The sequence below is a fragment of the Eutrigla gurnardus genome, assembly GCF_963514095.1.
Source record: "Eutrigla gurnardus genome assembly, chromosome: 5".
Lineage (NCBI taxonomy): Eukaryota > Metazoa > Chordata > Actinopteri > Perciformes > Triglidae > Eutrigla > Eutrigla gurnardus.
The window spans coordinates 13,729,555-13,743,346 of NC_139919.1; the positions used below are offsets into that span (position 1 = coordinate 13,729,555).

A 13,792-nucleotide genomic window follows, 5' to 3' on the forward strand; every position below is an offset into this window, starting at 1 on the left:
TCTCAGTCACGCTCTTGAGTGGCCGATAGGAAGACTTCTGGAAGGTGTCACTGTGGACCAGCGAGGTGCAATGGGAGTTTTTTTTCTGCTCTCGGGCAGCTCTTCAGACAGCTGGTCTCTAGAAGAACAGTAAAGCTTGGTTCTTATCAATTTCTTACTCCCCCTCCTCCCATCCTATTCCTCTCTGTCTTTTCTCTTTCTCCCAAACTCCCTTTGTTCACTGACCTGGTTCCTGGAGCCTTTTTGACTGAGGCTGTGGATTGAGGATATAGGTTTCACAAGAACAGTCTGATGAATGTTCTCTATACTAAAAGACTTGTGTGTGTGTTTCTAGCATATAGCAGCTAGCTTACTTGGTATCTTGTAAGGAAGCAAGGGAAATTCTTTGTGAAAGTGGGTTTTAGGGTTAACCATCTTTAAATTAAGTTTCATTCAGTGACTAAATCTGATTAAGTAACACCAAACCAAGTAAAATTTGAAGCTTATTTTCAATAATTACACAGTGCTTTTGTTGGATATATGTGTGTGTGTGTGTGTGTGTGTGTGTGTGTGTGTGTGTGTGTGTGTGTGTGGAAAGAGAGTGTTGCTTTGCACGAGCCCACCGATCCATCCCACTATGCACAATAGAGAATTCTGCAGCCTTATTGATTCTGTGAAGTCGGCCCATACATCACACACAGCTACTTTGTTCGCATTCCATCTGCCTCCTGTAATAAAACATATCGTGTGTCCTCTGACCTTTAGCGGAAAAACCAAAGTAGACTTTAGATCTGCTGCTATGTTCTAATGATCTTGGAACCTGCCTGAGCAAAATTAGTTACGTCTATAAAAACACGCCTTCATCCAGCATCTGAGGGAGCAGCTGCCATAGCAACCAGACACCGAGGGTTTGCTGAAGATGCATGAGTACAAACTCAGAGAGCTGGAGCAGAGCAAAGACAGAATAATGGCTCCTGTTCAGATTATTTTCTATATCAAAGGTGAAGTGAATCTTAATATTTTCAGGAACATCGTAAAAAATTGATAAGATGTTGGGTGTACCAAACCCTTTTTCTCTTGTGTGTCTCACATTTCCTTTCTATAGGGTGACTATTGCCTCACTGGCTTAGCTAAACATGACCCCAAGCCTCTCATCAGCTCAGATTCTCCATTTGACTCCTTTTCCATGGCCCTTAGCTCCTCCTTCTGTTGCTGACCTTAACACAACCATCTATCCAGCAAACATTCATTTTAATACTTTCATTGTACAGTAATGTACAATACAGTAAATGTGACATTTTTTTGTGTTTTTTTTTTTAATTTAAAAAATGGCATTCAATTTGGTGAATAATGCTAAAATAGTAATTTTAGAATACACATGCGGTGAGGTGTGGATATTTCATTACCATATTAGGATAAAGAAATTATCCTAATATTTATGAGAAAGGGCAGAATTCTCTTACTCTTAATAGCTCACGATACATTCAGAATAATTTTCAATTACACAGCAGAAATTACATTAGTACAACAATAGTGTCACGCTAATCGTTTGCTCTGAGTTTAATTTTTTACCAAAAATACTATTACTCATTATATTTACATTTACAAATGTATCAAATAATTTGTTTTGTTGCTTTTGTGGTCATATGACTGAATCTCAAATAGTCACCAGTGAGTTTACCTCTGTGAAAGATGGCAAAATGGAAATTATTATAAATAGTAAATATAAAGGCTGATTCAAATACAGTACTACCATGTAAAAAATATATAATACACTGTAATTACTGGCCAAAAGTTGAAAACTGTAGGGTAACAGAGGATATGGCATAATTAATAATTTATTAATGTCAAAAGTGAGATTCACACTGATTGTTATCTGCATTACAAATCAGACTGAGTTTAAGATATCATCGCCTGAGAATCATGGCTTTGTTTACAACACACAGTCCTACCTTGTCGAGTGGTTCTCAGTCCCAACTTGGCAAATAACCCAACTTGATCAGTGCCTCTCATCGTTTGATACGGACTCACAGAGATACCCTTTAGCGTCTTTTAGCGTTTGTGCCACTGACCTAGTATGAAATTCACAAAAGTCAACTTTTGTGTTGTTAAACAAACACAGGACTTTCACCCAGGAGACTACTATTCCTTTTCTTTGTGAAAGTTTTAACCTACTTTTTCACGGAATTCCTTAGTTACATAACCCATTAGTCATTTGTTACCTGAGTCGCTCATCATGAGTCACTCTGTAGTCACTTGAGTTGTTAGTCAGTCAAGTTAACAACAAACCACAATATTTTCCTCAGCTAACGAAGTTGATTTGTTGCCAAACCCTTACTTCCTGTGAAGACAGAAGTTTATTTTAAAAAGACACCATTCACATAAGAAACATAAGTGTCATAGTTTGAAGTAGAGGGCCAATGACCGACCCTCAGTATTTGATGAGTTTGTAATGAAAATATATTGCCCTTGTACAACTTAAAACACTTTTGACATTGTCAGAGCTTTGAATAAGTACCAGTGAAATCTCCTGTTGAAAAAAATGGAGATTACACCACTACTTCAAAAGGAAGTAGTGAGGAGAAGAGTTGTGACCTTCCAGAGGTGGTTTTTCAACAATAAAGGAAGCATTAAAAAGTAAGCTTGAGGTTGCAGTTTCATTTGATGTCTTCCTTACTGGGAGGAATTTTCATACAAATATGAAAGAGGCTGCTTTGTTGTGCACGAGACAACACATAATTTGTTATGTTAAGAAAACAATGGACCATGACACATATTTTCTCATTTTGTGGATTGTAGATGTTTTTTCTCTCAATATGTACTTTGCTGTTTAAACTCTATTTAGTCTCACTTTCCTCAATTGAGCAGTTTAATGTGGCTGAGTTGATGATAAACCGAGCCAATAATCTCTAATGATGTCTGGATAATGAATCAACAATAAATGAGCATTGTGATGGCTATAAAGTCCTCTTGTTCCATTTCCAAAATCTTTGTCAGAAATATCTTCAATTTCCTTCTATTGAGATTATTTTTGGACTCGTCAGAAAGTAAAATCTACTTAACATGCCTATTATTATCTGGTTTATCTGCTTGGTTATCAGACTGGTGATAGCCCTTTGGTCAGCTGTTTCAACACTTTGGTCCAGACTGAAATATCTAAACCAGATAGATCATGGAGACATTCAAGGAAACTTAATGTCTTGATTTTCTGACTCTAGCGCTACAATGACATTGTGATGTGTTTGTTGGTGACATTTCTTGACAGCTATTGGCAAGATTGCCATGACATCTAATTAAGACTGGGAATGCATCCATATGCCATCCTACAATTATTGTGGCCTGAATTTCCATGGTAAACCAAATTATCACACTATCACTGAAGGTTCCTGAAATACTAGTTTATTTAAATACATATTGCTTAAATGCCGTCTAATTAATTCACATCATCGAACTTAACTAAACCTAACAAGATAAACAATGAACTGTGTCCTGATGGGCTGAAATAGGATTCAGAAGTTATTAATCTTTCTTTGAGTTTTTTCTGACTGTTCATGAACTGTATTTGTAAAAGTGCCATAAATGTGATCAGCTTGCAAGTAGAAACAATGTTAAACAACTCTGAAAATCCATGTTTTGTATTAAATCTGAAATCCAATAGTGCTAAGAGAGAACAAAAGGTCAACATTTGGATGTATATTATTGGATGAAATGCTATTAGTCAGTTTTCTTTCCGGCTAGAAAATGGTAAAATCAGAAAATGTCAGATAATTCATGCAGCTGCCCTCTCTTCCCACCATTTCCCCTGCTGTTTTATCACAACAGGGGAGATGTGGAGCTGTTTTTTTCAGCTTTTGTCATTTTTGAATGCTTGTGCTGGACTTGACAGCAGCATCATAGGCCCAACACCCATCCTGTTCCTGACTGAGAGCCATGAGGAACCTTACTTTTATTCAAGTTTCACCGGGTTTAAATAAGAGCCGACAGTTGGTAGTCAGTCCGGACTCCTGCCTGCTGAAACATAACACTTTCTGCCTGGCTGCTGAACGCGGGTGAATAAGCTCTGAAAGTGTGTCTGTTTGTGTGCTCTCTCTTTCAGACACCTGTAATATACAATGATCTCACCTGCCGCTGGCCGAAGTCCTACCTCACTCTGCCTCATCATGTTTCACTCGTATTTGCTTTGTTGTCTCCTTCTAACCGTCAATGTCATCGTCCAGCTAATGATTTTGTCCAAACACCTTTTAACATTCTTGTCTTTCCTTATGGTTGAATTGGTTATACTGTTCAGACTTTAACCCTATCTGAGCATGTGAGGGTGACAGTGATGAATACACACTACATTCAGGTAGACAATATGGACATTTTCACTATAACTACATTTATAGAGGTAGTAGTCCATTCTGATAGATAGGTATGCTGCCCTATATTTTGCTCAAATCTACACAAATATGAAGTGCTTTCCAAATAGCATTGTTACCATTTCTGCTGAATACAACTACCACCATCACAAAGAAGAAGAGCATCTTTACTGTTAATATATATATATTCAATTATTGCTGTTTTTGAAAGAGGAAGCCTCCAGCATTTACCCTTGAAGCCTCTTTGAGCCACTTTATGATTGACAGGGGTCTGGCAGGGACAACGAGACACAATGTAACTGTAGTTTACAAGCCAGTATTTTCTTGTATAAAAATAAAAGATCATACCATTTAAATTCTAAAATGGCCAGTCAGGTTTGTTGTTGCACGATAAAACAATGTCCCTGCTTGTAGTTAAGGACACATTAGCTAAAAAGTTAATGCAATTTACAGTTCAAAGTCTGTGGCGTCTTGGCTCAGGCTGCTGCCACCGTAGCCATCACTCAATAATTGAATGGGGATGCTACCGTTGCAAATGGAATTATTTAATCGACAAGATGCAGAGAAGTCATCTGTGACAATCAATGCTACTCCAAATCACTTTTTCTGCACAGAAAGGATTTGCCAAGATTACACTGATTATATGAAATAAATATGCTGAAACCAAAACAGATTTGAAACAGAGAACGCGGTTTAATTTTAGAGCATTTTAACCAGCAAATCTTGTAATCTTATTCTTGGACACCTTTTTGACACCAGCTGTTATTGCTAGGTGTATCTGATTTTGAAATGCCATAATAATAACCTTACAAGTTGGAACAGACTGTTCTCTTTTCCTTTTTTTTTCTTATCTCTGACAGCAGCAGGGTAATGGACCAAAACCACACGAAAAAACAGAAACACAGAAGAGCATCAAAACATCCCCCGCACAAACCATCCTGACATGAAGACACAATGAAACATCTGCTGCATAGCCACCATAAAAAAAACTGTAAAAACTACACTAAAACTTTTTTTAAAAAATGAAGATAAACGATCCTGTTTCATCCCTGTTCAAAGAAAGTGCACACAGACTATGGCCTCGGTCAAACACCCATAGTTCCTTTAACAAACATCCTCAGAGCCAGGTAGTCGAGGCGCATGTGTACGTTAGCTGAAAAAACAATGGGGAATTTGCCCAGCAGCCAGGTTAAACACACATTACTTAAATATAAAGCACCAAACAAGCTTTCAGGGTGCAGACTCTACATTTGATGGCATATGAATTCCTCATCTTTCCAGAATGGTATTCTCTCGTTGTGGCGTGCTTTGTATCATGCTGTGCCAAAAAAGAAATGAGAATTTAGCATGTTTGCATTGGATGGTTTGAAGCGAATACAGCAGAAACAAATAATCACTTGTGTGAGTTAAACGTTAGCTCCATCAGAATTTATTTTGGCATTCAAAATCCACCTCAAGTGAAAAAACTAATGCTTGAATGTGACATATGGCTTTTGTCAAGTTATTATCTTATTCATAGTAGGTTTGAATCTCTGACTAATAGTTGGCACTAATGTATTGCTTTCAAATGAATGTCCAGCAATAATATATGAGAGTAAATTGAGGTGTTAAATATTAAATTATGGAGTAGATCCTTACACATCAAAAATAAGAAAAATTCAGATACCTATTGTAAAAGACTAGGACATCACTTTAGCTGCAATAGACTAGAATGCAAAGCAGCCATGGGACATGCCACATATTAATATATATTTTCTTGTTAACATTTTAGGTTTTTGCTTTGAAATTGCCATGACTTTCCATCCACATGCATATTACCTCAGTAACCATAAAAGTAGACAACCCCTAAAATGCAACATCACATCCTTGTAATGTGAAGAAATCGATTGATTCCTTTTTATTGCTGGATGACCAGAGGAAGTAGACGGTGTTATAAATGTTGTATTTTTAAAAAAAGGCTCTGTGCAACGGAAGAAAATGGTACTGACAAGCCAACATCTGCTGAGATGTCTTGGCTGGATGAGACCTTTTGTTTGAGCAGGCAGACCATCAGGGGACAAGCTCTTACTGGAGCACAAAAGCACTGTCTGCGAAACAGACAATGCTTAGCAGCACTGCTGACAACATTAAGAGATGCTTCAAGTGGATCAAAGCTCCAAATTAAGTGCACAAAGTGAAGAGACAGGGCTGAAAAAAATGAGGAAATGTAGGCCTATTCATCAGCCCTCCATGTTTATGTACTGGGTCCTTTGGAGGCATGACACTGTAGGTTTGTAACGCACGCAGTTTAAAGAAAGGTTACGCAGGTCAGAACACGGTAGATGCCGGACAGCGCTACATGAGGAAACGTTATACTTCATCATTACGTAGAACAAACATGTCATTTTTTCCAAGTACTAATAGATTAATGTCCTTATTATTGGGTTACCACTCTACACACTGCTAGGCTTTTCCCCCATAGTCGTATTTGTAAACACCGCCAGCCTAAAGGCAATACTCTACATTTATAGACACAGAACATTAGAACAACACGGAGAACGCAGGCACGTCTGTCTGTTCACTGCACTTTTGCTCCGTTGATCACACTGTAAAGTAATTCTGTCATGTCTTATTTATTCATCATTTCCTATTTCTTCCTTTTCCCTTTCTCTTCTCTCTCCCCCCCCCCCACCACCACACACACACACACACACACACACACACACACACACCCTAATAGGTTTGACAAGAAAACCCTGTTAGACCAGACAAGGCTACCGGATCAAATCTTAATCACCAGGATGATGGAAGGACATATTCTCCTCTGTGCATATTAATGAGCGTCTCTCTTCAGCAGAAAAGGTTATTCTATGAATTAAAGGAAATGTCTTTGTTGATTTGACACCAACACTCAGTGTCAGATTCATATCAACCTAAATACTTGTGATATTGTTTGTGAAAAGCTAGCCATGTTTTAATGTTGTGTTATTTCTGAAAAATATTTTAACATAGAAATCATCTCCTTTGCTAACTAGTATTTCAATGAGTTTTAGTTAAGTTATGTTTGTTGTTTGTTCAAACAAACAAATTGTTAAAATTGTATTCCATCTGCTGATGATAGCCATGAAAAAAGGCTAGACATTTTTTTAGTGAACTTTATTCAGGTGTTTTATCCCATTAATTGTCAGCTACAGTTATGTTAACTGCTGGTTAAGGAAATGTGTATATATATTTCCCTACGGTGATGTCCAAATGACTTAAATGTTTTAAATATGACAAGCTGCTTATGTTTTTATGCATCTTTAAGCTGCTACTGAATATCCAACCACAAGCTTAATGGATGCAGTTGTGAAAGGATGCTCTTCATCATATCAATGATGCCTCCTAGATGACAGCTGATCTATAATCATTCTTGCCAGCCTGCCTCTCGGTGACACAGTGTCTGACTCTGATGATGGATTTAACGTCTGCATCCATCGACATCCCTCCTCTGAAACCTCACTTATCCACACGCTGAAACACTGAGAGTAAATGGTTGTTGCTGTTGACGCTGCTGTCGCTGTACACGCTTTTAGAGCTTGATAAAAGGCTGCAGGAGAATGAACGAGTTGTTCTTGTTTTTCAAATGAAAGATATGGGTGGGGACATCTCGATAAAGGGCCAAGGATAAACTTTTGGTTGTATCGCTTTAGGATAAGGATCTGTGTTATGACAAGACAATCTCTGGATCTCTGCCAACCAAAGAAATGCAAATAAATCAGTCTTGTGGCTGGAGGAGACATGTAGTGCTGCTACCGCATATAAGATGCCAATTCTACACTGTGACACTGTAAATGAATGAATCTAACCCATTTCCTGGTGAATGAATCAGTTTTCTGTGCTGCATGCTAGCTCAGCTGCAAGATGGGACCCTCCATCTGGCAATGAAAGCCTGTTAGGTGACTCCATATTGCATCAATTGTGCATCCAGTAGTGAATTATAACCTGCTGCTGTTAAATGGAATGAAAAATATCATATAATGAAATGGAAAAATGTTGCAAAAATATTTGCAATGATACTATTTTAACGAGTAGAGATGCAGAAACGATTGTACTATTAACAGTAAGTTTCATGCCTGAAAACAGAGTCAACTTCATGACAAGTTATTTACGTAAAATTGTCTTTTAGATTGTGTTATTGACACTTTTGGTGATTCGGTGCATTTTTTAAGTGAGACATAAAACCCCTAGTGACTCTCTTAAAGCCAGGGGGGAAACAAAGTTTACCCTTGTTTCGACAGTCCATCTCCTAAATGAATCATCATTTTAAGGTCCTACTCTAGCTTAAAACAAGTTTTCTACCTGCCTAGCTTTGGGCAAAGAGTGCTTTGAGCCACCTTCCTCAAAGACACCGAGCAAAGTAAGTCATTGGATACGAAACAGGAGGAGACTTCCTGCCGAGAGCCTGTGAATCACGCTGTAACCGATGCTATCTCAGTCTTGTGTTTTTTGAGGACAGAGTGATAAGGGCTCGGTTCGGGGCTGTATTCAGGGCAAGGAAAAGATCCACAGAGGGTTCTTTAGCCTCATTTTCTGACCGGCCAGCTCCCAGGCCTATTTAATATTTCACAGCTCCCTCTGCAATGGAGGAGAATGCTCTTAATTAAGTGTGACCAACAAATTGGCGATAACCAATGCTCCGCTACGCATATATGGTCGTTTTTAAGCTTTTGATCATTCAGCAAAGACCCTGAATGTGTGCGTCCGTGAGATGCTATGTGCATGTAGATGCATGAAATTACAGTATGACGTGATTCAACCGTGACAAACTAGAACTTTGAAGTGTTAAATCGCCGGCCGGCTGTCGGTGACCTCAAACTGCATGCAGCTCTCAATGGAGGACGAGTGTTTTCCTTTGAAAAAGGTGGGCAGGAAGACATAAAGCATGGGAGTATGCTATAGCAGAATCTAAAGTTGAATCTGGCACATGGCCAGGTGCACAGTGTAATATAAATGCTTATCACTGCATTAAAGGACAAGTTCATCCCTACTGTAGATCAGCTACTGCTTGCTAGCATTAATCAGTGGTTGGTCCATTTTGGTGGATATTATCTAGTGATTTATGAACTTATTTCACAAATCCTGTGGTGCAGTTTTTCGGGGTGGTATGACTAATTAGAAAATAAAGATTATGAGAATGATGCACGCAAAAGTTTTCAGAAAAGGTGTCATGCTTTGCAATGACAATCTTGTCTCATTTGAATCTATGAAATAAGCATAGTATTTTTCTTCTATGTACGTGGGAGATATGCAAAAGGCACACAAAAAAATGGTCAAAATATCTAGCAGATATATTATTGTTCCAAATAATATATAAGAGTTCTTAAAAATGCTAATTCCTGCATTTCACATAATGCAACTTCATAGTGTCTTTCATTAGACCCTCGCTGCAAATGCCACCATATTTCTTCATCTTCTAGTGAAATGTCCCGAATGCAAAGGGTTTTATGTCATAAGTGTTGGATGTCCAAGCCAAGCTGAGACAACCCTGATGACTTCATCAAGGGTACTTTTCTCCAGCTTCACTTCAGAGCTGTTTACCCGGGGCTGTGTCCGTCTTTAGGTTGCAGCTTTTAAACCATAACAGAGAAGACACCGCACCACCTTTCACCGGCTGAATCAGACGCCTCATGTCTAAATGGCTGTACAATACAGCTGACCAGGGAATACTCCACTATTAACCATAATGTCTACATTGGCATGTCTCCCATATAAATATAGAAAATACCACTTTCTGACATGGAATGCCAAAAATGGTTGTATTTAATGGATTTATTAATGGTAAGATGTAATAACCTGGCAACCAAAAAGTATGTCTTGATTCATGGATAATTGCTGTCCTGTATGAAGCACTATTAAACTATTAGTCAGGGCTTATAAACCCTTCGTAAAATGCTCTATTTGAAAGTCGAAAAATGCAACAGCAAACACTAACAGGACCCCATAAATTCAACATGCACCATATATATGATTTTTTTAATTTTAAACAGCAGTGTCATGTTTGATGTGGATTAGTCATGGAGTCTCAGAGGACATCTATTCTAGGAAGTCTGAAGAAAGAATATTTTCGATGTATTCCTCTGGGTGCAACTGTGGACAACCTAGCAATACAACTGTGTGCTGTTATATCACACTTTACATGCACACACACACAGTTCAAATGACTCCCCTGGTCTTGGCAGCAGATGCTCGCCCGTCCAGATGAACTGTTATTGATGGAGGAATGTATCATCCTACCTCCCACCGACTCTGACGCACTCCATTGATTAAGTATGCTGCTGTGCAGGCCAAGTACAGCCAGAGTGTGATCTGACTGTGGGTCACAGATCCATGTCATCTGAGTCCTATTTAATGATCTTAAACAACGACTTTTGCTGAATTATATTGTAGCGCCAAGAAAATAAAAGATTAATACACAAAGTAATTCAGGAAATAAAAAATAAGAGAGTTCTGCATCGATGTTTTGTTCTGAGACGCTTCCAATACATTGTCCTCCAGACACAGTTTGGTCAGGACTGGTATTAAGATTAAGTGCTCCAAAAAAGATCTGTTCTGTCTCTATTTAAGGAGGCGACAATGTGAGGGCAAATCTGCCACTCAGCCCCCCGTAGTCCAATTCAATAACATGTATTTTAGTTTCACATTCTCCCTCACGTCTCCCTATTCGTTTAGGACAAAAGTGCTTTTGTTGGGTCCGAAATGAAGGCCCCCACCTGAAACAGCCTCGGTGTGCAGCAGCTCCTCACTAATGGAGTGTGTGAGCATCGCAACAGGAAGCTTACAAGAACGTAGCATGTTTTAGCTTCCAATGTGCCATGTCAGCTTCAATACGTCCCCGGCTCATTCTCCACAGCATGCTGCCTCATGAAGTACATTTTAACAAAAGGCAAAGTGGTGGCGTGAATGCACTATGATTACACATAGAAGGTGGGTTGCGATGCAGACTGCCATCTACCGGCTTAAAGCACCCCCCCCCCCCCCCCCACCCCGTCTCACCCTCCCTACTTCTAACTCCCACTCTAGTAGTCGACTAGAGTATGTAGAGTTCAAGCACACCTTTTTTTTTAGCAGCCTTTTCAACATTGAATGTGACATTATTCACAGATCTAATCTGCATTCATTTGTTCATTTTCAATGTGTGTCTTTGTCCATTGAGGGTCACTGGTGACTGAGTGCAGGCTTTAGTCATTAAATGTTAGCCCATCAGCAAGTGAAGTGGAGCCGCGTTGAAGTCGAAGTGGGAGTGAAATATCACAAGTGTCAGCTGCTTAGCATAAACCACCGTGCAGGAGCTTCAGGGAAATATGTGCACACTTAATAAGCCGAATGCCAAAGTAAGAGCTCAAAGAATTGCCGGTGTGGATTTGTATTTTCTGCAAGAAGTGCTTCATGCTGTGGCGTGTGTTTACTTTATGAAAAGCAGCATCGGGTTCACCCCTGACCTTTCTGGAGCCTGTGGGCTACAGACTGCTGTCAACCGTAAATAAGAAAACACTACGTCTTCCAACAAATGCTCAAGTCTCAGCAAAGACCCCTCTTTTTCAGAATGTTTGCAAACGGGGGACAAAGACATTCGCATGTGACGTCGACGAGCCTCTGTGATCTACCGGATGCAACGAGGCTCTCCGAGCAGGAAGCTTTTATATGGTAATGAAATCGATTGGACCGACGCGCGCACCAATCAGAAGCATTTGATTTATGTTTAAGGGACTGTTGAGAGGAGTAGTCGCCTGGCAACCGCCTAATGAAATGTGGAGCCGGCTATTAAAAACAGCGACCTTAGAACCCGTTTGGCTGCCTTTATGTTGAAAGGAAATTAAATTGCCAGCATCTTTGTTCTTTTGATGCATTAAACGCGTTATTAAAACCATTCTCTTAGGAAACTCAGGGGGAAAAAAGCCGTGTCGTTAAGGTGTTGGGTGTCTTTTGAGTCGTGATCTGGTCTTTCATCCTCTGCGTTTTCCCAAAGCGCCATGGCGTTCATTTGAGGGCCTGTTAATTATTATGATAGACTTAATACGTGTTGAAGCGTCTCTCAGCGTAAATCTGTGCGTCTTATAGGCGCCAAGAAAAGACGTGATATCGCTTCACGCCGCAAAAAAAAATGTCCATCTCAGCAAGTCATATGTCGCCCTTTTAAACTCGAGAAACGAGAGTAAAAAATAATTCATATGGAGAGCTCTTTGTTTCAAGTGTGGGTTTTCATTTCCCCTGGACTAAAGATGGGGGGACGTCTGATCGCGACATCGATAGCCAATTAGAAACGGCATTCGGTTCAAGAAACAGGTTGGTGTACATCAAGTACAATCTCCCGTCTCTCCACTTAAATGAGAGTCATTCGGTGTAAAAGGCGCTCGGATGAAAAGAGTGGGATCGATATGTTTGCAGCGTAGTTTGATCTCGGAATCTGAAGGAATGAAAACGGGATGGATGTGACTGACTGGAGCGTTACTGTGGAAACCAACTTTCCCCCTGCCTACGCGATGCTCGTCGCTCCTCGGCTCAAAACGCCTCGACGCGTTCACTGACAGCTCAGAAGATTCCCCATCTAACGCATCGCATAAACACGCACAATATGGGCACAAACACACTTCATGGAGAACACGAACAGGGGCGAGTGTTTTGTCACTTACAGCAGTTGGTTACGGCAAAACTGTTCGCCACTTCCAGATTGTCAATGTGGGGCGTCAGTCTGAATTCCGAGGTGCCAAACTGAACCATCCCTATCCGAAATGCGCTGTACTCTTGATCCGCGCCCCTCGGAAAGAGTCCCCCTGAAACCGAAATGCAAATATCAGCTACAAGAGTAAGACAGGTGTTCTCACCATTTTACGCATAAAATCGTTTCTTTATTATTATTGTTTTTTTAATCCAAGTCTAGTGTGTTCTAACTCGTGGATACGTACCAATTTGAACACTGGGCGAGCCTCCAAGCGCGCATCCCCATAAAACCAGCAGAACTGACAGGGATAAATTCACTATCTTTTCCATGTCCAGAGTTTAAGTGTCCACATCCACCGGGCGGAGTTTGATAATCCTCGGCGTCTCCTGAGATGTTAGATCCGACACATATCGACACCTTTGGGGAGAAAACAATTTAAATCTGCAGCAAAGCACTGTGCGTTTTTTTTTTCTGCTGTGAAAGGAAGCCAGCAGTGAAGGAATGGTCGTCTGCAATGTAGGTCTGCTGTCTCTGCTCCCCTCCTGCCGGCAGATGATACCTCCTCCAAACGCACAGGGACACTGCGCGTCTCCGCTCGGCGCGCCGGAGATCCTTTCAGCATCACACCCACAAGTGAGGAATCTTAATGAGAAGGCGGACAGAGACGGAAAAAACCGAGCGCCAACCACTAGGTGTCAAGGGTGCACACTGCACGTCCAGCTATAGTGCGAAGTAGACCTCTTCCTCACCTAGGCTGTGTTCACCCAACCTTCCG

General features: G+C 40.2%; 1 protein-coding gene across 6 annotated transcripts in view; it reads right to left on the reverse strand.

The window, feature by feature from the left end:
* The window catches only part of gria2b (glutamate receptor, ionotropic, AMPA 2b), a 48,141-nt gene extending 34,686 nt beyond the window's left edge, over positions 1-13,455 (reverse strand). For 5 of the 6 annotated variants that reach the window (XR_014597200.1, XM_084010150.1, XM_084010151.1 and 2 more), the window contains exons 1-2: positions 13,262-13,455; positions 12,989-13,129 (exon numbers count right to left, since the gene is read on the reverse strand). Coding sequence is in view for 5 of the 6 variants with exons in the window: in XM_084010150.1 (XP_083866276.1) it covers positions 12,989-13,129; positions 13,262-13,346 (226 nt within the window). In the remaining variant the exon portion in view is untranslated. The remainder of the gene's footprint in view (positions 1-12,988; positions 13,130-13,261) is intronic. The other variant, XM_084010149.1, reaches the window with a different exon arrangement.
* Between the last annotated feature and the right edge of the window lie 337 nt (positions 13,456-13,792).